At 47.2% G+C, this 26,628-nt stretch overlaps 1 protein-coding gene across 1 annotated transcript in view; it reads right to left on the minus strand.

The window, feature by feature from the left end:
- Nucleotides 1–26,628, minus strand: part of Ccdc57 (coiled-coil domain containing 57) — a 111,599-nt gene that overhangs the window by 38,279 nt on the left and 46,692 nt on the right. The window contains exons 11-16 of the mRNA XM_059272321.1: nucleotides 25,553–25,766; nucleotides 24,765–24,917; nucleotides 21,387–21,487; nucleotides 19,180–19,353; nucleotides 13,271–13,484; nucleotides 6,985–7,106 (exon numbers count right to left, since the gene is read on the minus strand). Of these exons, the coding sequence (XP_059128304.1) occupies nucleotides 6,985–7,106; nucleotides 13,271–13,484; nucleotides 19,180–19,353; nucleotides 21,387–21,487; nucleotides 24,765–24,917; nucleotides 25,553–25,766 (978 nt within the window). The remainder of the gene's footprint in view (nucleotides 1–6,984; nucleotides 7,107–13,270; nucleotides 13,485–19,179; nucleotides 19,354–21,386; nucleotides 21,488–24,764; nucleotides 24,918–25,552; nucleotides 25,767–26,628) is intronic.

Raw genomic sequence — 26,628 nt, forward strand, 5'->3', positions numbered from 1 at the left:
GCTTCTTCATAGTGAAGACAGGCTTTAAATTCTCCATCCTCTTGCCTCAGTCTGCAGTGCTGATAAGTACCACCATGCCTGGTTTCTTTTCTAGAGTTTTACATTATTTCAGTAGATGTAATAAACAAATGTAGTTTTATAGTTTGGAAGAAATTAATAGTTTAAGAAAATATTTACTATACTAGGAAGAAGTAGTCAGATAACAGGCATGTTTCTCTGCAATGGACTGCAGGCTGGTTTACTTGGTGTGGGAAAGATTTCTTCTGACAACACACATTTGAGAAGTTTGGGCAAAGACTTGTGCAAGTGACTGAAAATTCCCAACTGTTAGAGTGGAAACTCCCCCGTGATTCAAGATCGTCTCTCACAGGTCAGGAGTAGAAGCACGTTTGTAAGTGTATACGTGCCTGTGTGGCCCACGGAGGGTCTGGAGGGAGCATGTGCCACACGATGCCCCAGTTTCCAGTAGTGTGGAAGCAGCACCCTCCACTCTGAATTGGGCCTCCTTTCTGGGCTCAGCCTCCTGCTCAATGCTTCCTTTATAGTTCCTCCATGGGGAGCATGGTCTGCTGGGGAAACACCTGGGCCTGCCCTCCTTTCTTTGGCCAGTCCTGCTCAGTTTCTTCTCTGACCAAACAACTGACCTCCAAGTGCCCCGGCTGTTCTCTCCAGGCCTGTTTCCTGGGTGGCCTTGCCCTGTCCTGACTCTGCTCTTTCCCTTGGCCTGTGCTCTCTGTGTGTGGCCTCAGGCTGGCCACAGGTGTGAATGGAGAAGGAATGCCCCCAACTTGTCCCCTCTTCCCCACCCAGCTGCTCAGGCTAAGCCTTGATGTTTTTTCTTGATGTTCTGGTATTCTTCTTTCACATTTTAGCTCTGCCCTTACCCCTACCATGCCTCACAGTCTCAGTGGCCCTCACCAGTGATGGTCGGCATGTTGCTCCCTGGCCCAAAGCTGCTGTTCTTACCTGGCTGGGAATAAACTTAGAATTTACATCACCCCAGGGCAAAACCATCTCTACATGGCTTTCTTTTCTTTTAACTTATTTTAAGTAAACTGAAAAGGCAAATTCCTTCTGGGAGCATATATTTGCAGTTATTCAACAAATATGAATCTGTACTGAGATTAAAAAAAAAATTCCCATAGCCTTAAAGGAGGCAGCCAATCATTAGTAAATTAAAAGGTATAATCAGATGGTCCTGAGTGGTGACCTATAATCCTAGCACTTTAGGAGCCCAGGTAGGAGGACTGCAAGACTCTGTCTCAAAAATCAAATAACCCCTGCTGTACACATGTAGCTCCAAGGCACAGGCTTGCTGCTTCACCAGTCAATGGTATAAATTGCTAGTTGTATTGAAACTCGTGGGAAGAACAAAGCAGTATGAACATTCCCGTGGCAGAGACATGGACCTCAGCTTTTAGTGAGGTAGAACCCCCGCCCCCAACCTCAGCTAAAGGTCTGAGTGAGCAGTGCTGGACACTGGACTACCAGAGGACGGATATCTTGTATCTTGCAAGTCATGAAGCTGTTCTGGGTAAAACTTTTTTTTTTTTTTTCAAGACAGGGTTTCTCTGTGTAGCTTTGCGCCTTTCCTGGAACTCACTTGGTAGCCCAGGCTGGCCTCGAACTCACAGAGATCCGCCTGGCTCTGCCTCCCAAGTGCTGGGATTAAAGGCGTGTGCCACCACTGCCCGGCGTTCTGGGTAAAACTTAAGGATGGAACTTATTTTATTGTTTGAGACAGGGTCTTACTATGTAGCCTTGAATGGCCTGGAACTCACCAGGCTGGCCTCAAACTCACAGAGATCTGACTGCTCCTGCTTCCTAAATGCTGGGATTAAAGTTGGTCACCCCCACACCAGAAGATGGTACTTCTTTGAGTGACAGAAAGTCTCTATCAGGTGAGAGAAACGGAATGGCTGGAGTTGACCTTGTTAGGGATGGAACCTGGGGCCTCCTGCACACACCAAACAAGTGCTCTGCAACTGAGCTACACCCCAGTCCTTGGCCATAACCAATATGCCTGTCCATAAGAAATTTTAAAAGTTGGGTGTGGTAGAGCAGGCCTTTAATCCCAGCACTTGGGAGGTAAAGGCAGACAGATCCCTGTGAGGCCAGCCTGGTCTAAATTGTTCCAGGCCCTTCAAAGCCACAGAGAAACTTTGTCTTAAAAAAAAAAAAATTACAAAAAAGTTTTAAAGATTTATTTTTATTTATATGTCTGTAACTATAGGTGTGTACGCCCTATGTGTATGGGTGCCTGCAGGAGCCAAAAGAGTGCATTGGATCCTGTGCTGGGTAGTTTTCTGTCAACTTGACACAAGCTGGAGTCATCTGGGAAGAGGGAGCTCGAGTGAGAAAACGCCTCCATTGGACGGGCCTGTATGTCTGAGGCACTTTTTTTTTTTTTTATATTAATGATCGATATGGAGGGCCCAGTCCACTGTGGATAATACCACCCCTGACAGCAAGTTGTATAAGGAAGAACACTGAGTAAGGCTTATGGAACAAGCTAAAAAATCAGCATTTCTCCACAGCCTCTACCTCATTTCTTCTCCTTTTTTTTTTTTTTTTTGTTTTTGTTTTTGGAGACAGGGTTTCTCTGTGTAGGCCAGCTGTCCTGGAACTTGCTCTGTAGACCAGGCTGGCCTCAAACTCACAGAAATCAACATGCCTCTGCTCCCTAAATGCTGGGATTAAAGGTGTGCGCCATCACCACCCGGCTTCCTACTTCAGTTTCTGCCTCTAGGTTCCTACCCTGATTTCCTCCTTTCATGAAAGACTGTGATTGAGACATGAAAGTCAAATAAACCTTTTCTTCCCCAAGTTGCTTTTGGTCATGTTTTTATCACAGTAATAGAAAGCAAACTGATAGAAATTAGTACGAGGATAGCGAGTATTACTGTGACAGACCTAACCATGTTACTTTGAGAAGACTGTGGAAGGGGTCTGGAACTTTGGGCTAGAAAAGCCATTGAGTTCTCAGAGCTTAAGGAGCTATTGTGGGAACCTGGAAGGTAAGAATGCTGAGGGCAGTGATAGAGGTGTGGGTTGTGAAGTTTCAGGGGGAAGTCTGAGAGTCCTTCAAAGACTAGCAGGGACATTCATGCAATACTTTAAACTAAGAATCTCTGGTTTTTCTTTAGCTGGGGCTTTAGGATCAGCTGTGACTATGAAGAGATCAGCACCTCTGAGGTGAAACCTTTGTTTTATTTGGAAAACCAGTGTTGGTTAGCTAAGGCTGAAAATCAGCTGTGATGAAGAGACCAGTATCGGGCAGTGGTGATGCATGCCTTTAATCCCTGTACTCTGGAGGCAAAGGCAGGCAGATCCCTGAGTTCAAGGCCAGCATGGTCTACAGAGTGAGTATTAGGACAGCCAGGGCCACCAGGGCCACACAGAGAAACACAGACTCAAAAAACCTTAAGAGAGAGAGAGAGAGAGAGAGAGAGAGAGAGAGAGAGAGAGAGAGAGAGAGAGAGAGAGATCCGCATCATAAGTTAGGTGAAATTTATCTTCTGGGAAGTGTTTCCTTAGGGCTAGCACTCAGAAGCTAGGGCTCAGCGGGCCAAGGCTGCAGCTTAAGCTGGCAGCCAAACTTGCTAACATATAAGAATCTTCCACCGGTTACTGGTTTTGGCAGCATGAGAGCTACAGGATTCAAGGGGTCATGGAGAGCAGATGAGGCTTGACCCTGTGAGAGGTCAGGACGGCCACTGGTGAATATGCTGCCTCAGTTGCAATGAAAGCTTCAGGACTGAAGCCATCATGAAGAGCAGCTGAGGCTTGACAACACGAAACAGGGTCAGAGTCCCTAAAGAGAGGCCAAGAAAGGTCACTGGTGAAGATGCAGCCCAGATGCTGTGGAGACCCCAGTGTATCAGAGATGCCGGGACTATGGATGACTGAAGGGAGCAGGCAAAAGCACCTTGGCCTAAGTACTGCCACTTTTACTCCAGACTCCATTTTATATGTAGGGTGAACTAAAGTTCAGGTTCTCAAGTCCTAGGGGACTCTTCAGTGGCTGACCCACCTCCTCCCTAAAGCACAGAAAGAGCTGTTATGCATCTTTAGTTCTCTAGAAACATTATGGCTGTTCCTAACAACACAAGGAACAGATCGGTCTGATTGGCTGGACTGAAAGGCTTGCACTGTATGTCGGTTGACAATGATGGAACACATAGAGAAAGCCCCTAACCTTTGGCTCCTGATTGGTGAAAAAATGTAACTGTAACTTGGCAACAATATTTGTGATTTTTGTGCTTATAAATCCCACTTCTGCCCCTGCTCAGGACTGCCAGGAGAAATGAGGCTCCTGAGTCCTTTTCCTGCAGCCCTGATCGATCAATGACCCCCTTATGTGGTGATTTATTAAAATCTTTGGAACCCATAAATGTTGTCTCTCTCCTTTCTTGTGGTGCATAATGGACTGGGTGTAACATGACCACCAAGAATAGTAGCTGGTGTGGAGTGGAGCAAGACTGAGCCTTTAGGCACAGAGACAACTAGCTAAACTACTGGAAACACATGAACTGTGGACCAATAGCTGAGGAGCCCCCATGGCACTGGACTAGGCCCTCTGGATAAGTGAGACAGTTGTTTAGCTTGAACTGTTTAGGGGGTCCACAGGCAGTGGGACCGGGACCTGTCCCTAGTGCATGAGCTGGCTTTTTGGAACCTAGTGTCTATGGTGAGACACTTTGCACAGCCTTGGTGCAGGGAGGAGGGGAATGGACCTGCCTCAACTGAATGTACCAGGCTCTGCTGACTCCCCATGGGAGACCTTGCCTTGGAGGAGGTGGGAATGGAGGGGGGGAGTAAGGCTGGGGGGTGGGAGGAGGGAGGACAGGGGAATCTGTGGTTGATATGTAAAGTGAATAGAAAATCTCTTAATAAAAAAAAAAAAAAAAAAGACTGAGCCTTTGGGACAAAGTAGGTGTGCTGTAGATGGTGGAGCGGGGACGTGGAACTTCCCAGCCTTTTGGAGCCCCTAAGATTGTGAATGAACCCCAGACACTGGACACTAAATTATTCACACTGTTAGAATTTGGTTTTGCTTTGATTTGATTGTGAATGCCCCAGGATCCTTACTCTTAGAGTTTTTTGTTTTTTATTTTACAGAATCCTATAGTTGACAGAATTTGGGGTTTTAAAAGGAATTTTTGAACTTTTAGTGTTTAAACTTTTTGTTTTGTTTTTCAAGACAGGGTTTCTCTGTGTAACAACCCTGGCTATCCTGGAACTCACTCTGTAGAACAGCCGGCCTAGAACCCAGAGATCCACCTGCCTCTGCCTCCTGAGTGATGGGATTAAAGGTATTCCCCACCACACCCAACTAAAGCATTTAAATTTTTAAACACTGAGACTTTTGAATGTTGGCATATATACTATATTGTGCTATTGATATTAACATGAGCAGAGCTCAGGGATACACAGCACAACTTCCCAGCCTAATCCTAAAATCCTAACCCATAGCCCTAACTCAGAAAGCTACACAGAACGGCAGAAGGAACATAGTTACTAACAGTCACTAAATAAGAAAGAAAAAGTTATGGCTTAATATTGATGTATTATTGTGTCAAGTTGATAAGGGGTCAATTGCGGTTAGCTTTTTGACACATGCTAGAGTCATCTGGCAAGAGGGAACTTCAACTGAGAAAATGTCTACTTCTAATGGCCTGTAGGCAAGTCTGTGGGGGCATTTTTTTTATTAATAATTGATGTGGGAGGGTCCTGCCCATTCTATTGTGGGTGGTGCCATCCTTGGGCAAGTGGTCCTGGATTGTATTAGAAAGCAAATTAATCGGTGGAGAGATGGCTCAGCAGTTAAGAGCACTGGGTGCTCTTCTAGAGGACTCAGGTTCAATTCCCAGCACCTACATGGTGGATCACAACCATCTGTAACTCCAGTTCCTAGGGGCCTAATGTCTCTTCTTACCTCTAAAGGTACCAGGCACCCACATAGGGTACAGACAAATATGCAAGCAAAACACCAATACACATAAAATACAAATAAATAATAAAACACACACACACACACACACACACACACACACACACACACACATACCCCAACAACAACAACAAGCTGAGCAAACCATGAGAAGCAAGCCAGTAAGCAGAATTACTCCACGGCCTGTGCCTCAGTTTCTGCCTCTAGGTTCCTGCCTTGACTTCCCTTCATGATGGACTATGATTAGGTAGTCCATTTAAACCCTTTCCTCCTCAAGCTGCTTTGGTTCTGGTGCTTTGTCACACTAAGATAGACACCCCCACCGCCCCCGCCCCCACCCCACCCCCTACGAGCTATAGTTAGTTACGGGAGGCTGAAAGCTGTCTGATGGTGGAACTGGGAGACAGACTTAAGTGTCGGGAAGAGCAATAAGTGCCTCTAACACCAACTCATCTCTCTAGCCCCAAGGCATTTTTTATTAAATAGACAAATTTAAAAGTTTATATTGGTAAAGATTAAAAATATAATACCACTTGGGCAGTGGTAGCACACACCTTTAATCCTAGCACTCAGGAGGCAGAGGCCAGCTTGTTCTAGAGAGCAAGTTCTAGGACAGCTAGGGATGCTACACAGAGAAACCCTGTCTTGAAAAACAAACAAATAAACAAACAAAGTAAAAATATAATACCCATATGGGTAAAGCTATAGTAAGTCATATGTATGTTAGTTACTTAAAACCATAAACAAATCCAGGAACCAGGCATGGCAGGGCACTTGTGTAATTTCTGTACCCAGGAGGCTGAGCAGGAGGGCCTAGGGTTCAAGATAGCCTGGGCTACATAGTGAGACTCTGTCTCCAAAAACCAAAACAAATAAAAAGCAAAGGAGCAGGAAGAGTTGGGCGCTGCCAGCACCATGGTGGGCGCTAGAGACAAGAGGCTCTCCTGCTGCCTTCCCTGGTTTGTCTGGTGAGAACCTATACTTCGTGCTTAGGAAGATGTCAACACAGACTTCCTAGGTGAAGAAGTTACCTGAGTTGTTGAGTGGGGCTGCAAATGTCCCAAAGGTAGGCCACGGTCCAAAGGTATCTCAGGTACCTCACGGGGGTCCTGGGACTCAGAGGTGGAAGGAAGTGGGCAAGGAGTCAGTTTCCCTGGGAACAGGACCAGGAAAGGGTTGGTTCCCCATGTACATCATACAGGATTTCTTGAACACAAGAACAGCAAACTACTTTTTAAAACCAAAGCAACTTTTACACTAGAGAACTTGGGGGCAGAGGTCAAGTGTGAATTGAGACACACCATCCCTTAGCAGAGCTCAGGGACACACAGCACAACTTCCCAGCCTAACCCTAACCTATAACACTAACCTTCAGACAGCTGCACAGAGCAGCAGAAGGAACATATTTTTACTAACAGTCACTGAAACAGGCCTCTGGGCAGTGCATCAAAGTATGCATCTGCCTGTACAGGGGACACACACACATGAGCAGTCCCTGCTGCTCTAGATGCTGAGGATAAGGCCAGCAAAGCTCCTTTAAAAGAATGGGGTAGGGGTGGGGCTAGAGAGATAGCTTAGCTGTTTGGAGCATCTACTGCTCTTAAAGAGGACCTATGTTCAGTTCCCAGGACCCACACAGTGGCTTACAACCATGTATAACTCTAATTGTGGTGTATTTAACACCCTCTTTTGGCCTCTTCAGGCACCAGGCATGTAGATGGTACACAGACATACATACAGCCTAAACACTCATACATATAATATAAAATAAAATTTAAAAAACCTAAAAAAAATAGGGAAAAACGTATTTGCAGAAACTTAAAAGTCATGGCTGTAATAAATGATTCTGTGCTCTTTTACTGAGGAATGATCTTGAAATCAAATGAATAATTTGATTAATTAATTTAACTTGAGTTATTTTAAGTTAACCTAAACATCTTGGAGGTTTTTTGTTGTTGTTTTTTTTTTTTGGTGTGTGTGTATGTGTGTGTGTGTGTGTGTGTGTGTGTGTGTGTTTAAACAGGACTGGACATGTGCTGTCCAGTAGCCAGACTAGATGCTTAGTCATCCTAGGACCTTATGTCCTACATAATCCGTGCACTATGTGGTCATGTAATCTATGTGCATGCGTGGCGTAGCTGCATGAGCCCATATTCGCATGTGGGGGGGGGGCTATAAACGCAGGTTCTACCTATCCCTCCCCCTCTTCCTTCACCGTCATTCCGTAGGCCTATGCATATCCCTTCTGTTCCCTTCCATTAATAAACTCTTATAGTGGGTTTTGTTTTACCTCGTGCCTTTTCTCACAAGGTAAACAGTGCCACTTCATGAATAACACATATCCTACCATGGTGAGGTACACGAGGACGAGAAAGAAACTGGAAGCAGCATTTAAAGGAACAAGGGTTGGATTTTGTGTTTTTTCATTTCTCAAGTGTGTGTACATGGTTTTATTTCATTTGTGTAAAGGTTATAGATGCGTGTGAAATGCATGCATCTGTGTGCATGTGGACTCTGAGGCCCAAGGTTGATGTTAGAAATGATTTTTTTTTAATTGGTTTTTGGTGGTGGTATTGTGTTCCCCAAAATATTGTGCACCCTAATAAACTTATCTGGGGTCAGAGACAGAACAGCCACTAGATACAAAGGCTAGAAAATGGTGGCACTCACACCTTTAATCCTAGCACTCCAGAGGTAGAAATCCCTCTGGATCTCTGAGTTCAAGGCCACATTGGAAACGGCCAGGCATGGTGACACACACCTTTAATCCCAGAAAGCAAGCCTTTAATCCCAGGGAGTGGTAGTAGAAAGCAGAAAGGTATATAAGGCTATGAGGACCAGAAACTAGAAGCTTTTAGCTGGTTAAGCTTTCAGGTTTCTAGCAGCACAGTTCAGCTGAGAGCCATTTGGATATGAGGACACAGAAGTTTCCAGTCTGAGGAAACAAGACCAGCTGAGGATCCGGCTAGGTGAGGTTAGCTGTGGCTTGTTCTGTCTCTCTGATCTTCCAGTGTTCACCCCAATAACTGGCCTCAGGTTTGATTTTATTAATAAGAACTTTTAAGATTCCTGCTACAGTTTTTTGAGACAGGGTTTCTCTGTGTAGTTTTGGTGCCTGTTCTGGATCTCAGTCTGAAGACTAGCCTGGCCTCGAACTCACAAAAATCCACCTTGCTCTGCCTTCTGAGTGCTGGGATTAAAGGCATGGGCCATTGCCACCCGGCAGAAATGATTCTTGATGACCCTTTGACTTTATTCCTTGAGAAAATCTCTGTCAATCAAACCCAGAGCTCACTGATATAGCTAACCTCCCTAGCTAGCTTGTTCTGGGGATCCCCTGTCTCTGGCTACCACATCCACTGGAATTTGGGGATTCAATTCCAGTCCTCATCTTTACTTATCAAGTACTCAACCACTGAACCATTTTCCTAGTCCCTCTGGCTAAATTTTCATGAGTATGAAGAACAAAATAAAACAATGTATCCCGAGATCAGAAACACATGGACTTTTTTGTGTGGTGTGCTAGTTTTTGTTTTGTTTTTTTTTGAGACAAGGTTTCTCTGTGTAACAGCCCTCGCTGTCCTGGAACTCGATCTGTAGACCAGGCTGGCCTCAGATCCACCTGCCTCTGCCTCCTGAGTGCTGGAATTAAAGGCATGTGCCACCACTGCCCAGCCACATGGAGTTTTTATTAGGACAAGCCAATTAAGCCGCAGCTGGACACAGCAACATAAAATTGGAAGACAACAGATCAGAAGTGTCCAGTGGGTATAGAATAGACTCTTCACCCAGGAGCCAAGACCAGACTGGTAGCTGACTGTTCAGGAGATGTGAGAAATTTCTCTGAAGAAAAGGTTGCAGAAACCTAGTTTGGCTTACTTATCTGTGATTCCAGCATGTGGGAGGCTGAGGCAGAAGGATTTTGAATTTAGGTCAGCTTGGGCTACACAGTGAGACCCTGTCTCAAAAACAAAAACAAACTGGGAGAAGAGTCCCAGCTCCAGCTCAGCCATGGTTCTAGATATCAGCTAAACCAGGGTCCCTTTCAGACGTGGAGATCGGGGAAAGCTCTGCTCACAAATGTTTGCTAAAGGAACAGCTAAAAGAAATGCCTGAGAGGATGAAATATAAGTCAGGTTTCCTCCAAAGGAGGTAGCTGCCTTTATGGAGTCTGAGAGGCCAAGTGAAGAGGCTGCTGCCAGGGCCAGAGGGTGCACAGCAGGGGGACACTGGGTTTATAATAGTTCATTCAACTGGCTCATGAGGTGAAATTTTGTGCTAAAGCTATTTCTTCATAAGTAATATACTTTTGCAGTAGGCTTCTGGATGCATGAGCCATAGTAGTTTCTAAATATGCAGATCTGACAACTGTGCACACGTGCTTTAGAGGGCAGAACCACATCAACTGTGACCACAGGGAAAAGCTAACTGAGGCCCCAGTTACCTTCTCTTTTACTTTTTGACTGTGGCTGGTCTTGAATGCATGCTCTTTCTGCCTGGGCCTTCCGAGAGCTGAGATCACAGGCAGGCATCATTGCCACCAGCATGGTAGGTTTCCCCCAAATCATGATGAATCAAATTTTCATCAGCAGGGCTGGGGATGTAGCTCAGTGGTAGAGTGCTTGACTGGCATGCACAAGGCCCTGGGTTTGATACCTAGCATATAAATCAGAAGTATAATAATATAATAAAATATAAATGGGGGAAAACACCACAAAAATTAAAGATACATACAGTAAAACAGTGAGATGTTTTACCTATAATGATTTTTTTTTTTTTTTTTTTTTTTTTTTGGTTTTTCGAAACAGGGTTTCTCTGTGTAGCTTTGCTCCTCTCCTGGAACTCACTTGGTAGCCCAGGCTGGCCTCGAACTCACAGAGATCCGCCTGGCTCTGCCTCCCGAGTGCTGGGATTAAAGGCGTGCGCCACCACCGCCTGGCCTATAATGATTTTCTAATGAATATTTACTTTCTGTGGGCCTGTGGCCAAAGGGGGATTCTAACTCTTGGCTGTGCAAATCTCTTCCAGCACTTCATAGCTTCATAGAGGAATGTAGAGAGCAGTCTGTGGGAGACAGACACTAAGCTGCTGGCAGACAAGAGGAAACCCAGACGCCACCAACAGACCACCGGAAGAAGGAAGAAATCAATAATGCCATTGTTCCATCTCTTCTAGGAATCAGCTTGCTAATGACTCCAAAGGCACAGCATGCCCTGTTGGGAGGAAAAGCAGGCTATGTGTACATTGTGTACCTAAAAGTCTATGGATGAGGGTGTGAGTTGAGTGTAAATGAACATGGTGTGCACATGGACTAGAAAGAGTGAACGTATACATAACAGAAAAACAAAGAGGTGCTGGCATCTTCACCAAAATGTGGATTAGCTCCAATTTTTGTTTCCTTGTAATTTTTGTTTTGTGCTTTTTTTAAAATTTAGATTTATTTTTTTCATTTTATTTTATGTGTATGTGTGGTTTGTCTGCATGCCTGGTGCCTATGGGGGTCAGAAGAGGGTGTTGGCTATCCTGAAACTAAAGTTATAGATAGTTGTGAGTCACCAAGTGGGGGCTAGAACCAAACCCAGGTTCTCTGCAAGAGCAACACGTGCTCTTAAATGCTGAGCCATCGCTCTAATCCCTCGATTTAGTTTTTATGTAAGAGTCTCACTCTGTAGCAGTCTGGTCTTGAACTCACAACGTTCCTGCCTTAGCCTGCCTTGTGCTGGATTAAATAAAACATTAGGTACCAGGTCTAGGAATGTATGTTAGTTAGTGCAGTGCTTGCCTAGTGTGTATGAAGCCGGGGGTTTGATCCTCAGCCCATAGAAAATTGAGTGTGTTAGTGCAGGCTGGTAACCCAACCCAGTACCTGGGAGGCAGAGGCAGAAGGCTCAGAAGTTCGTCATTCTTGACTACACAGGGAGTTCTTTTGAGGCCAAAATGAGCTATATAAGACCTTGTCTCAAAAAAAAAAAAAAAAAAAAAAAAAAAAAACAAAAAAAAACAGGCTGGAGAGATGGCTCAGAGGTTAAGAGCACTGACTGTTCTTCCAGAGGACCTGAGTTCAATTCCCAGCACCCACATGGTGGCTCACAACCATCTATAATGAGATCTGGTGCTCTCTTCTGGCCTGCAGTCATATATTCTGTATACATAATAAAAAATAAATAAAACTTAAAAAAAAAAAAAAAAAAAAAACAAGGGGCCGGGGAGATGGTTCAGTAGTTAAGAGCACTGGCTGCTCTTCCAGAGGACCCAGGTTCAATTCCCAGCACCCACACGGCAGCTCACAACTGTCTGTAACTCCAGTTCCAGAGGATCTGACACCCTCACACAGACATACATGTAGACAAAACACCAATAAAAATAAATAAATCTAGCCAGGCAGTGGTGGCGCACGCCTTTAATCCCCGCACCCAGGAGGCAGAGGCAGGCGGATCTCTGTGAGTTCGAGGCCAGCCTGGTCTACAAAGTGAGTTCCAGGACAGGAACCAAAACTGAAAAAAAAAAAAGAAAAAAAAAAAAAAGGAAAAGGTGGTCCAAATGGACATCTGCTTTGCCTGGCCTGTAGTGACAGGGTCTATTTGTGGACCCTTATATTTATATATTTATATTTATATTCCTAGAGCTGTGCTCCTTGGCTGGTCTTGGCCTGGACCCTGTAGTAAGCACTGGGATCTGAACTTCAAGTTCTCCTAGCCACCGAGTCACTTGCGTTTTTTTTTTTAAGATAGGGTCTAACCCTTGTTTGTTTTTAAGATAGGGTCTTACACCACGGCCTAGGCTGCCCTGGAACTTGTGACCCTTCTGCCTCAGCCTCGAGTGCTGGGATGATGACAAGCATGAGCCACTATACCCAGCTGTTTTACATTTAAAAGAAACAAAACAAAAACAAACAAACAAAAAATCCTGGGACTCAAGTATCACTTGCTTCTGTAGGAAATCCACTGAGTCTCTGCAGACATGGCTGCGCTATCTGGGCACACCCACAGGGGGCTGGCCTGGAACCAATGTGTTGCTTGCCTCACAGAACCTCAGCTGCTCCAAGGCTGTTTCTTCCAGATGTAGCAGTGGGTCAAGGGACACCCAGTGCTGAGATGAAGCCCTGTTTGTGCCTAAGGCGTCTGGTTGGCTCCATTCCACCACCAGTGGCCTCTGTGAAGCCAGCCTGCAGCCCTCTTTCTGGCCCCAGGCTTGTGGCAAGCAAGCCAGGAAACTTCTCTCTTTTGGCCTCCTGTGGCAGAACCATGGCACCACCTTCCCTCCCCATTGGCATAACCCCAACTGTGGCCTGGCCCACTACCTCTCCCAGGTACTTACCTTCAGGGCGGCCCAGCTCTGCTCGGAGTCTGTTCCCCATTTCCAGGAGCTGCTCCCTCTCTTGGCTGAGGCTGAGTATTTTCCTAGCTGCGTCCTTGAGTTTCCTTTGCAGATGTGGCACAGATGTGGTCTGTGGAAGCTGTGTCCCTTCCTGGAGAAGACTAGGGAGCTCCGTCTGGTCCTCTGTGACCGTGAGTCTCCAGTCAGTCAGACCCTGTACACAGAACCCAACCAAGACACAGTCTGTGTGGGACACTCCAGAGAGGCTGCTGAAGATCACACAGGCCGGGAGTTGGTGGGGTAGCCCACTGTACGGCCCACCAAGCTGCTCACCTGCCCTCTCAGAATCACCATGGCTAGGAGGCTCACTGGTGACATTCATCCAAAAGAAAGACAGTAGAGTGACTATTCCCCCTGCTTTACCTGAGTTGGGAGTTGGGAACAGCACCCAGGCTTCAGTGAGCTGCTTCTCTCCCAGGAATGGGGGAGGGCTGCATAGTTCTGTCTCCCCACTCCTGCTTCCTGTAAGCCCAGAGCATTCCTTTTCCCCATAAGCTCCTGCTGAGCTTTGTGTCTTTCAAGTGGAGACAATGAGAACTTATACTCAACTAGCATTGGGCTCTGTTCTGGAAGAAAGAAGAAAGGCCTCCCATTAGCCTCTAGCAATACCCTAGACCTGGGAAGCCTGAACCCTGTGTGGACACAAGGCACTGTAGCCAAGCCACTTCTCACTGCTATGGGCCCTCTGCTGCTGCCCTCTGACCTGTGCTGACTGGACCTTCTCAATGTCCCCTGTTGTCCAAGGGCTGGCATGCCCTTCATCCACCTGCCTGGCTGGGGGGAAGGTGAGGGAGTGGAGGGGGGAGAACAAGGGAATCTGTGGCTGATATGTAGAACTGAATTGTATTGCAAAATAAAAATTAAAAAAAAAAAAAAGTTCCCTTTCCACCTTGTGGGTCAGCTGTGGTCGCCCTTCCCTGAGAAAGTACAGGAGAAAGCAAAGGCTGCTGGGAAAGAGGTGCACTACACCAGGGTCGAGTGGACATAAACCCTGGAAGCACCATATGCCCCTCACTCAGCCCAGCCGGGGCCTGGGGCCACCCCACACACTGCAGAAATACAGTCACAACATAAGAGGATGTCTGTGATGAGAACAGGGGAAAGACCAGGTTCTGACATAGTCCCCCTATTCTCCACAGTTATGAGAAGTCATGACAATCTGCTGCTGCTATTCTGGGTGCTGGAGCTCCATGCCTTGGAACACCCTGCATGCCCTGCTCTGGCTCCCTGGTCCTTGCCAGAGCTGGCATGTGCTTGTGCCCTCTGGGTGTTACTGTTCCTCAGGTAGCCTGGAGTGTGTGGGTGATTGCACCTGTAGATGACTGCATCCAGGTACTTCTGGCATATGCTGCAGGCCACAAGGGACTGAAGGGCTCACAGAAAGACAGCAGAGGGGTCAGAGAAGGTCCTGTGGACCTACAGGACCAAGATAGGCAAGTAGTACACAATGCTCCCAGAGTGATGTTATAGGCCCAAGCATCCCACGTCTCAAGTGGCCTTCAGAATACAAAGAACTCAGATCCTAGGAGAGGTGGGCTGACCTAGCGGGAGGCAGGCTGGGGCTGGCCTGGTAGGAGATTCCTGTCACTTCAAAGGCCTGGGACTCTATAAAATACAAAGCACTGAGAGGAAAAACTGTCTCTGGACAGTGACTCTTCACTCAACTGACAGCCCTAGTATGGCACAGCACCTAATGGTACCCTGGGCCTAGAACCCTGTGAGGGACCACACAGGTAGGCTTGTTTCTGATAGCACACTTGCCTAGAGGATATGGAATGATTTCCCTGGGCTCAGCTGTTAAAAATTTTTATTTGTGTCAGGTGTGGTGGTGCATGCCTTTAATCCCAGCCCTCAGGAGGCAGAGACAGGTGGATCTCTGTGAGTTCAAGGCCAGCCTAGTTTAATGAGTAAGTCCCAGGACAGCCAGGGCTATACAGAGAAACTCTGTCTCGAAAAACCAGTAAATAAAATAAACATTTTACAACATGAGACACATTCAGAGATGTCTTTTGGTCCACAGGCACTTGAGCAAACACTATGGCAACCCACACCTTGGTACTTGTCCCAGGGTTGGGAACTCCTTCCTGCCACCTATGGCACAATCTTGACATGGTAGCAAGTCTAGACAGTAAGGAAATCTGCAGAAATATCTCAAAGAGATTCACCAAGCCCAGACTGGAGTCCTTCGGGGAGCTGTGGTCAAAGCCAGTGGACTCCATGGGATACATGGCTCCTTTACAGGCCAGGGTCAAAGCTTCCATACAGCTAACACTGTCCCAGGGATGGTCCCTCCCACTACCTCCAGCACAGGGCAGGAAGGCTTGGGGCTAGAAATGAGTTGAGGAAGGCGTCAGACTTGTGAGCAGGGGATAACCTGGGCCCAAGCCATGACTACACAGCAGGGCCCAGCTGAGGTCAGGTGCAGGAGAGCAATACAGCCCTGCCCACTGCCCACGGCATTCTACACGGTACCTGTGTGGGCAGAGTCACAGAGAACTGTGGCCAGCTTTGCAGGCTCTTTGGTTGGGCAGGAGAAAGAAGACTACCCTTTTTTGTTTGTTTGTTTCTTGAGACAGGGTTTCTCTGTGTAGCCCCGGTTGTCCTGGAACTTGCTCTGTAGACCAGGTTGGCCTCGAACTCACAGAGATCCACCTGCCCCTGCCTCCCAAGTGCTGGAGTTAAATGTAGTGATATATTGTATCCCCCAATATATTGTGTACCCTAATAAAGCTTATCTGAAAATCAGAAGAAAAAGCCAGCCACTATATTAAACATAGAAGTCAGGCACATGCCTTTAATCCTAGCATTCGGGAGGCAGAGACCCATCCGGATCTCTATGAGTTCAAGGCCACACTGGGAACAGAGCCAGGCATGGTGACACATGTCTTTAATCCCAGCACTAACCATGGAGGTCTGTACAGACAGACAGGAAGTGATACAGTCGGGCAGAGAGAGGAAGTAAGATGGTAGGGCACAGAAAGGCATATAGGCATGAATATACAGGAAGCAGCTCTCTCTGAAGGCTGAGGAGTTGGTGAGATGAGGTTGGCTGTGACTTGTCCTATTCCTCTGATCTCTCAGTTTTTCACCCCAATATCTGACTCTGGGTTTTTCATTAATAAGACCGTTTAGCAATTCATCTTACAGTTAAAGGTGTGTGCCACCACTGCCAGCTGAAGACTGGCCTTTGATAGAAGCTGAAAGGACATTTGGAGGGGTTGGCTCAGACCCCTGCCTTGGGAACTGTCACTGCTCTGCCCACTGCCCACCACTCTGCACAGAACCTGCTTTTTTTTTTTTTTTTTTGGTTTTTCGAGACAGGGTTTCTCTGTGTAGCTTTGCGCCTTTCCTGGAGCTCGCTTTGTAGACCAGGCTGGCCTCGAACTCACAGAGATCCGCCTGCCTCTGCCTCCTGGGTGCTGGGATTAAAGGCATGCGCCACCACCGCCCGGCAGAAGCTGCTTTCTGAAGCCCTGGAGAGTGGATGGGAGACAGTGTGCTTTCTCACCCAGACACTGCAGTTCTGCACGTCCCACAAAGGACTGTGATCCTGGTGACCTCACCTGGCCTACTGAGCATGTCCCTCCAAGCTAGATTCCTTTCCAGGGTCCCGGACCCCAGAGTATGGATGTGCTGATGTTCTTGCCTATTGCTGGAAGCTCTGCAGTCTTCATTTGTATTTTAATACACTGACATCTGAAGTGTCCAGAGCAGCTAATCTGTAGATGTCCTTCCACTGGTTCTGCCTGAGGTCACCTCTTACTTAGGTTCAGGTTTTGTGTTTTGGTGGAACCCCAAAAGTGAGTCTTGAGTGTGTCCCACTTAGGCACAGATGCTAGTGTCCTGGTGCTGAAGTTGGTCTAGCTGGTGTCCTTAGGTTTCTCCAATGAAAGGACTTTTCACCTTGTGGTCAAGGCCAACTGGGTGTGGGAGAGACCAGGCACCTTGGTTCTCAGCAAGCTTGCCGTGGGTTCCACATCTGCACTCAGCTGCCTTGTCTGTCATGTCTACTCACGAGTGTTCTGATGGAGGAGTCACTTCACATTTTCTTTTTAAAAATCATTTTTGTTATACCTATCTGTCTGTCTGTCTGTCTGTCTGTGTGCTGTGCATGTCATGGTGCGCACGTTATGGAGGAGAACTTGTAGAAGTCAGTTCTCTCCTTTTACCACTTGGTTCCCAGAGACTGAACTTGGGTCCTCAGGCTTGGCAGCAAGTGCCTTTATCTTTCTGGCCTCCATTTCTTCATGAATTTGTCCACTTGGCCCAGATCACTTCAGGATTTCCTATGAACTTGGTGGACTGCAGTCTTTCCTGGCTGAGATGGTCAGTGGGAGCCCTGCACAGCTGGCATCTGTACCCTCCTAATACATCCATTAAACTGGCATTGTTCAAGGAGTCCTGATCTTGGGAAAGGAGCAAGAGATTCTAGATCAACCTTTGGATATGGGTGCTGGTGGCTGCAAAGCCCTCAGAACAGTGAGGAATGGGTATGCATATGTCTTATCCATTTCTCTACATATCAGTAAGGAAAGCTGAGGACATCACTGACCACAGTTCCAGCTTTCCTTGGAAGCACTGACTTCCTGGCCTCTACTGCACACCTACACTGGTCCAGGTAGGGGACATGCTGCTGGGCAATGGTTGCCAGCCTTGGGGCCTTGTCCAGCAGGGGCCTGAGCGTCCTTACTTCCCGAGCTTCATCTAGAGAAGGGCCTCACAGTGTGCCAAAATCATAGGTACTAAGACCCAACAGGAACAGGGATACCTGGTAACTGTGTTCTACATATGTGACTGCTGAGGTCTGGCCCTACTGCTTCAAACTAGTCTATTACTAGTTAAAATTTAGTGTATATATTTAGTGCTGACCTACCTGTTCCCCCTGGACTGCTAGATTGTGGGGAGGTCTGGGGGCCTGGGAAGGGCTTGGTGCAAGAACCCTTGGGGACAAGCACTGCTCAATTATTTCATTATTGGCCAGTTCAGTCTTTTGCTGGAGCCTCAGGCTCCCTCAGCCCTCTACCCTGCCCTGTTTCTTTTTCTGCTTGTTCTTAGACACAGCCTATGCCAGAGGCCATCAGCTGTGTTCTTGTTCTTGTCATATGGTGCCATAAGGGCACATACTGCCTTCAACCTCTCAGCTGAGTGCCTATGACCTCTGGTGATTAACAGGTCACCATTGGCAACCACAGGTGGCCATGGGCCATTATAGGTCAGCACAGGTAGCCAAAGGTGACCATAAGTCACTATTGTCACTGCAGGTTAATTGGCAGGGAGTCATATCACAGGTCACTCACTGTAGATCACAGCAGGTCAGTGCAGGGGCAGAAGGTCATGATAAGTCAGTACACATCACCCCAGGTCACTGCAGGACTAACAGAGCCTCGGGGGCACAGCAGGGGAAGTAGGGGCTGCCATGGTTCCCTAGGGCCTTAAGTAAAAAGCAAGTGTTCTGTCATAGGATTCGATGGGCATTCAGTTGATCAGGTCTCAGCCCTGGCCACAGTGCTGACCAGATGTTGAGGCTCTGTGGCCCCTCCTCTCACAGGCAGGCCAGGTCTGTGCATAGTGCCTTCTTAGCCATCAACGCAGGCCTGTCTATGGAGAGATATGCATTCTCTGCAGTGTGTGTCCTAAGGAAGGCTTTTCAATCAGAGGACATGAGCTCCATTTCAGCAATAGTGTGGCCAGCCAAGGGAAGAACCAGAGGTGTGAGCAAGACTCCTTAGACACCTCCTCTGGACACCATCATCTGGCCTCACAGACCAGGAATCCAGCCATGTGCCAGCAAGCATGTGACAGGCCAGGGTGGGAGAAAATGGTGGCACTCATGCCTGTCCAGCACCTACCTCTCTCTGTAGCTGCTCCCTGTACGAAGGCTCTCCTTGGGGATGAGCTGTCTTGAGATGCTTCCTCAGCTCCACCACCTGCTTCTGCAGCTCCAAAACCTCCAGGTGCACCTGGTCCACTTCACTGGGGAGCTCCTGCAGCACAGTGACCGACTCCAGGGGCTTCTGCCGAAGCTAGGCAATTAGTTCAGAAGGCAATGTTAGGAAGAAGTGGGGGTGTGTGTGAGGATTTAGCTCAGTGGTAGAGCGCTCGCCTAGCAAGTGCAAGGCCAAGGCCCTGGGTTCGGTCCTCAGCTCCGGGGGGGGGGGGGGGGGGGAGAAGTCGGGGGACTGTCCTAGGAAGGACAGGAGTATGGGGTGTAGGGATGGAGCAGGGCCAATGGCTAGTTCCTTCTCCAGCTGTACATGATGATCTGCAAACCTGCCCTGTGTGTTTCACTTCTGTGCAGTCCACGCTAGACACCAAGGCTCACTGGGGAGAATGTGTGAATGAAAATGGGTTACAATCCTCTCCTGAGCCCCAGATCCCAGGATGACACAATTGCCTCTGGAACACTGCTGGTGACTAGGAAGTCCTTTCTCTCAAAAGGGCAGACGGCAGCCCAGGTGAGGTGGCCCATACCTTTAACCTCAGCACTTGGGAGGTAGAGGTAGGCGGATCCCTGAGAGTTCAAGGCTAGCCTGGTCTATATAGTGAATTCCAGGACAGCCAGGGTTCTGTAGTGAGACCATCTCAAAAGACCAAAGAAATGGGGGGAGAGGCTGTTGCAGAAGGAGACAAGAGGGAAGTGAGCATGAGGGGGGAGCCACAAAAGGCAGTGATGGACTGGGGACGTAGTTCAGTTGACAGAGTGCTTGCCTAGTGTGCATGAAGACTGGTGCTCAGCTGCCAACATCACGTAACCAGGGTGCAGTGTTCACACCTGCAGTTCTAGTGCTTTGGAAGTAGAGGCAGAAAAATCAGAAATTCCAGGTCATCCTCAGCAAGTATGAGGATGTTAAAACAACAAAAGACAGTGGGAGAAGTGGCTGTGGTGGAAGTGAGGGCCAGGAAAGAAGGTCCAGGCCATAGGTACGACAGTGGCAGCAGAGTAACTACTCATCCTGAACCTTTAGCACCACATCGCCAGCACCCACAAGGCTCTAATGTGGCCTGGGCCAGGTAGGAGGAGAACCAGGCAGATGGAAAACACACTTCTTCATACTCTGGCTTCCCAGCCTAGGTGAAGGGAATTAAAATAATGCCTCTGTGTGACTATCTTGTTTGGACAGTCACATACACACGGAAGAGGAGACCATTAGGGAAACAGACACTGTTAAATAAAAATGAAAAACACTTGAAGGTAAACCTGTTTTTATTTAGACAGCATCTCACTATGTAACCCTGACTGGTGTGGAACTCACTATGTAAATCAAGGTGGCCTCAAACTCACAGAGCTCTATCTGTCGTTGCCTCCTGAGTGCTAGAATTAAAGGCATGTGCCATCATACCTGACTGGAGGTAAATATTTTACCCAGCTTATTCCAACTGTCTTTAGTTATCAAAGTGAAATTAAAATGCTTTAAATTAAATTCTTTTTTTGTTTGTTTGTTTTCTGTTTTTTGTTTTTTTGGTTTTTTTGGGACAGGGTTTCTCTGTGTAGCTTTGCATCTTTCCTGAAACTCACTCTGTAGCCCAGGCTGGCCTTGAACTCACAGAGATCCACCTGCCTCTGCCTCCCAAGTGCTGGGATTAAAGGCGTGCACCACCAACACCTGGTTTAAATTAAATTCTTATTTCTTGTCTACAGCATTGAAATGTGTGTGTGTATGTGTAAGTGTGTGTATGTGCATTTGTTGTTGTTGTTGCTGCTGTTTTGAGACAGGGTCTCATGTATCCCAGGCTAGCCTCCAACTCTCTCTGTAGCCATGGATGACTTGGAATTTTTGATCCTCCTGCCTCTACCTCCTGAGTGCTGGGACTACCAACACTTAACCACCATATCAGGCTTCCCTGTGAATAATCCATAGCCACACAGGAGATAAACTAGCCATTGCACAGCACAGTCCTTTGTTTAGAAGGAAAGAGAAGTTGGGAAGACACCCAAAACACCCATGGTCAATGAGGTCACACCTGGCACCTCTCAGAGCCTGCACCTGTGTCAAAATCCGAACTGGTTCTTCTGTAGGGATGCTTGCACAACCTTAGTGTTAAGGGCTAGTCTCACCTTCTTCTTGAGCTGTGTCACCAGCAAGTTCAAGAGATGCACTCTGTCTCCGAGTTTTCTGAATGCTAAAGCAATGGATGCCTGGCCTGTCAAAGCTCCTCCTGTAGATAAGAACAGTTGCTGTCAGCTCAGATCTCAGAAATAAAACAGTCTCCCTGGGGAGTTGAGCCTCCTTTCCCACAGAGGCCTACTGAAGTTTCTAACTGACCTCAAGGTAAATATGTCCATCCCCGAATCAAAGGGTTAGGTCCCTAGAAAGACCAGAGATGTGCTGACTATTTAGCACATCTTATGGAGCAAAAACAGGACTATAGGATGAAATCCATCCTTACCATGTCAGATCAATTTTCCCACTTGAATACAGGACCATTTATTTGGAAAGTAAGAAAGAAAAAAAAGATGTTCACATAACACCTGGGCAAAGGAGAAGGGACATTGATATTCCAAGTTATGTTGAGCAGAATGGTAAAAACAGCTTTAAAGAACATATGTAACGCTGTCCTTTCAAGGGAACTCACAGCACCTAGGCCTGGTGGCTCACAACTATAAAGCCCAGATACTCAGGAGTCTGCAGAGGGAGTTCAAGGCCAGCCTAAGCTACTTAGTGAGAATGTTTCAAAAAAAAAAAAAAAAAAAAAAAAAAACGGCTGTGGGGGTAGGGGTGACTAGAGAGATGTCTCAGGGTTTAAGAGTACTTGCTGCTTGGGGCTGGAGAGATGGCTCAGAGGTTAAGAGCACTGGCTGTTCTTCCAAAGGTCCTGAGTTCAATTCCCAGCAACCACATGGTGGCTGAAAACCATCTGTAATGAGATCTGGTGCCCTTTTCTGGCCTGCAGTCATACATGCTGTGTACATAATAAATAAATCTTTAAAAAAAAAAAAAAAAAAAAAAAAGTACTTGCTGCTCTTCCAGAGGACTAGGGTTTGGTTCCCAGCACCCACATGGCAGCTCACAATCATCTGTGACTTCAGTACCAGGGAATCTGACACCCTTTTCTGGCCTCTGCAGTCACCAGGCACACATGTGGTACACATACACACATGTAGGCAAAACACCCATACATGTAAAAAAAAAAAAAAAAAAAAAAAATCACACACACAAAAAACCAAACTGGCTGTGGCTGGAGTTCAGAGGTGGAGCTGGCCAGTGTGTGCAGGCTCTATGCTCCATTTCTAGCACTGCATAAAAAGAGAAAAAGGGGGGTTGGAGAGATGGCTCAGAGGTTAAGAGCACTGACTGCTCTTCCAGAGGTCCTGAGTTCAATTCCCAGCAACCACATGGTGGCTCACAACCATCTGTAACAAGATCTGATGCCCTTTTCTGGCCTGCAGTCATACGTTCAGACAGAACACTGTATACATAGTAAATAAATAAAATCTTAAAAAAAAAAAAGAGAAAAAGAACATTTATAGCTTTAAGTGCATATCTTAGAAATAAAAGATTAACACGTGAATCTAGAAGGAAGGACAGAATAAAATTAACATTAAATACTGAGGAAATAGAAAGTAACGTGTATTCTAATACCAACAAAACCAATGACTGGCTTTTGAAAAGGTAATAAGTGAAAAAATAAATAACTACACACTCTCTAGTAGGACACTAAGAAAGAACAAAAGATGCCAGGCACGGTGGCGCACGCCTTTAGTCCCAGCACCCAGGAGGCAGAGGCAGGTGGATCTCTGTGAGTTTGAGGCTAGCCTGGTCTACAGAGTGAGTTCCAGGTCAGCCAGGGATACACAGAGAAACCCTGTCTCAAAAACAAAAATAAAAAACCAATATATATGAACAGTTTCTTAACTACAAATAAATAAAGTTTCAAATCTTCCCACAAGGAAAACTTGGGCCTGGTGATTTCCAAGCTCAATTCTACAAATTGTTTAAGAAAAACTTGTCTGATCACTCATATCTCTAAGGCCAGAATAATGGTTCCAAACTATGACCTGATCATCACAAAAAGGAAAGGAAATGACAAGCCTGTCTTACTTCTGACCACAAACGTGTCAGTTCTCCCTGAAACACTGGTACAGCAGCCATCAGGAAGCTGCACCGGTTTCTGTGTTCCTTCCCAGGAAAGGATGGTACGACAGAACAGTGAGTGCATTCCACCCTGTTTTGCTCACTAGTCACAACCTGGCACAGAGAAGACTCTGGGAGGTGAAGAAGAGGGATGGGCCCCTGGGATGACCCACATGAGCTCCTATCCTCCCTTCCCTCAGGTACTAGGGGAATGTACCCTGCACCCCACACACACTTTCCCACTAAAGAATGGAAAGAAGACCCAAGGAAAGCCTGCTCCAGGAAAGATGCCTGCCCTCTATGCTCCTGCCCCACTGCCTACATCAGCTCCACACCAAGGACAGAGCACTCCTGGGAAGGGCCTGTGGATAGAAGTCTTTGGACAACCCAAGGGGCCCAGGCTCAACAGATGTCTGGGACTTGGCAGTGTGAACGCTGCTCAGAACTCCAGGGTCTCTCAGAGGCAACCAGTGGCCACGCCACCATCATCTGTTTAAGGCCACTCTGGAGTACTTCACCGTAGAGGTTTGAATGTTAATGTCCTTCCTAGGCTCAGATGTTCAAACTCTGGGTCCCCAGTCAGGGGCACTGTTTGGGGAGGTTTAGCACATATGGCATTATTGGAGGAGGCATGTCCCTGGAGGCTAACGACCCCACACCATTTTCAGTTCACCCTCTGTCTACTTTGTGCTTGTGGTTCAAGATGTGAGTTCTCAGCAGCCTTTCCCAGCTGCCTTGCCTGTCTGTTGTCTCAGCCCTGTCTTTATAGACTCAGACCCTCTGCAACTGCAAGCCAAAATAAATGTTTTCTCCTCTAAGTTGCCTAATTTATGGTATTTTTGTCACAGCAACAGAAAAGTAATTAATACATTCACTGTGACAGCCAGGGCAGATGAGGATTCCAAAAAGATGTTGCCTAGGAAAGATGTTCACGCTCACCAATGCACTGGGCACTGTAAGTTCATACTGTAACAGGATGTGCCACACAGCCTCTAGGATGGCTAACCAGGAAGAAAGATTATGTACACTGAGGGTCTGTCCTGCAAACTGCTAATGGAGGGTGAATGGCACAAGCATGGTGAAGTCTGGCATCGTCCTCTAAGACATAATTTAGGCCCAAAGACACCAGACAAATGCACATGTGCCACATAATTCCACTTACATGAGAAAGTAGAACTCCCACCTAATACTGGGGACTTCCAGGGGATCCCTGGTTCTGGAGACAGGGTGACTGATGGTGATAGAGCACTGTGGAGCTATCCATGCATTTGGAAGACTTGCCTCAGGGATTACACCTTAATTTTCCCACAGTCAGTGTTACTGGGACAGAGCATAAGGTTCAGGTGGCCAGGGGATCTCACCAGTTGCTTCTGCAGAGCCGTGGGCACCAGGGTGTGGATCAGCAGTGGGCAAGGATGTCTTCATTGGCTCTTCGACTCCTTGTCGCTGCTCTTCCAGTGCTTTAAGTTTACGCTTTAGGTTTTGCATTTCTGCTTCAAGAGCCAGAACATAATCTGTGAAAACAGCAGGTTCACAACATATACTCACTGGCACACTTGTACCACTTTCCTACTGCCACAGCTGCAGGGCTAAAGGCTCTCCTCTGCCCCGATCTCTTCGCCTCAACTCTCTTGACCTACTTCATTTCTCAGCCTAGTCTCTATATCCTCCAGGAAGGTTCAGGGACCAGGAGTGAGAACCTGTCTGTCTCCCACAGGCTTTGTGCATTGAGGGAACAACTCCCACATCAGGATCAGACCCTTAGAAGCAGTCATGGTGCCTGCTAAGAGCAAGGCATAGGAGGGGCTGCCAGCTCAGATCCACTGCAGGACGCTTCTCTTGAGGAAGACCTGGCCTCCTGCCCTGCTGCCATTGCCTCGCTCTGCCCATGATGGCTTGCCAGGTTTGTCAAATATGCGCCCTGCACTTTTTCCTCTATGTTACCAAAGAAACACTGGTCAACATGAAACTTAAGTTTCTCTGTTGGAGGACAGTTGCTACTGTCCTGCTTTGCAGTGGTTTACTAGAGGGTGTGTTAGTGTGAGACTGGAATGAGAAGCCTGTCTAGGGATCCTCTCCTTGTCCTGCCTGCTCCCACTCTCCACCATCCACCCCTCCTTACTCTTCCCCTCCATCTCTACCCGCTCACCTGGAGGAGCCGAATCTCCTCCAGCCTTGGGATCAGGGTTTGCATCCGAGCACTCTTCTGGTTGAGCAGAAGGAAGATGACCACTCAGCATTTCCATCTCCCTCCTCATCTGTGCAACAGCGTTCCGCAGACCTGCATTCTGCTCCTGCAGCCTCTGGATCTCACTAGATGGAAAACCTTCCTTTGTTTCCCCTTCATGCTGCTGTGGAGGCACCTGCCAACACACACCAACGAGAATAACATGGGTACAAAAGAGGAGGTTCTTTGCGTCTGGAGCCATGCCCTGCTACTCCATACTTGTCCTCCAGAACTGCAATGTGTTAGAAGACACTATCCATCTTTATCAGAAAAGCTGTTATTATTTGCAAGAGACCCCCAAGATCAGGCTTGTTGACTAGTGACACCCTACAGGTGGGAATGGAAGGGTCACTGGGCTCACCTGACATTCCGGCCCCCCCCCTACATCCCCCACCCACCAGTGTGTAATCCTGCCCTAACTACATGTGGCCTCATGGTCTAGATATGTGTCAGAGTATATACTGACTGTGGAAGGTTAACTGAGGGTGGGGGGTGAGAGGGGGGGAGTCTATTTATGTAGCTACGGGAAGTCATTGTCCAAACTGGGGCAAAACTAGTATGTGATTGCTATGGAGTTCCCTATGTTCATATAAGTAGCCACTCATCCATGATCTGTAAGTAAACCCAATAAGCTCTTTGGTTTCCCAAGTTGGGTTTTGGTAGAACTGTACTTTGATCTGTTATCAACCACTATCCAGAGGGGGTAGATGCTTGGTTATGTCTCCCCAGGAAAAAGTTCCTACAACACAATGACCCTCCTAACCCAATGGCATATGCCTTGAGATGCATATAGATTTGTGAGGCACTCCATGACAGGGTCTTTCAGTAGTTGGATTTACCAAGACAGACAAGGGTCACAGGGGCTAGGAAAGATGAAGGTGTTGAGGAGACTCTGGAGGTGGATGATGGTCCAGTCACATGCCTGTAAAGTTTAGTGCACCAAAGACTTTATGAATTTTATGCAGTTTTAGTACAGTATGATAATTCACTGGATAGAA

The sequence above is a fragment of the Peromyscus eremicus genome, chromosome 8a (genome assembly GCF_949786415.1).
Source record: "Peromyscus eremicus chromosome 8a, PerEre_H2_v1, whole genome shotgun sequence".
Lineage (NCBI taxonomy): Eukaryota > Metazoa > Chordata > Mammalia > Rodentia > Cricetidae > Peromyscus > Peromyscus eremicus.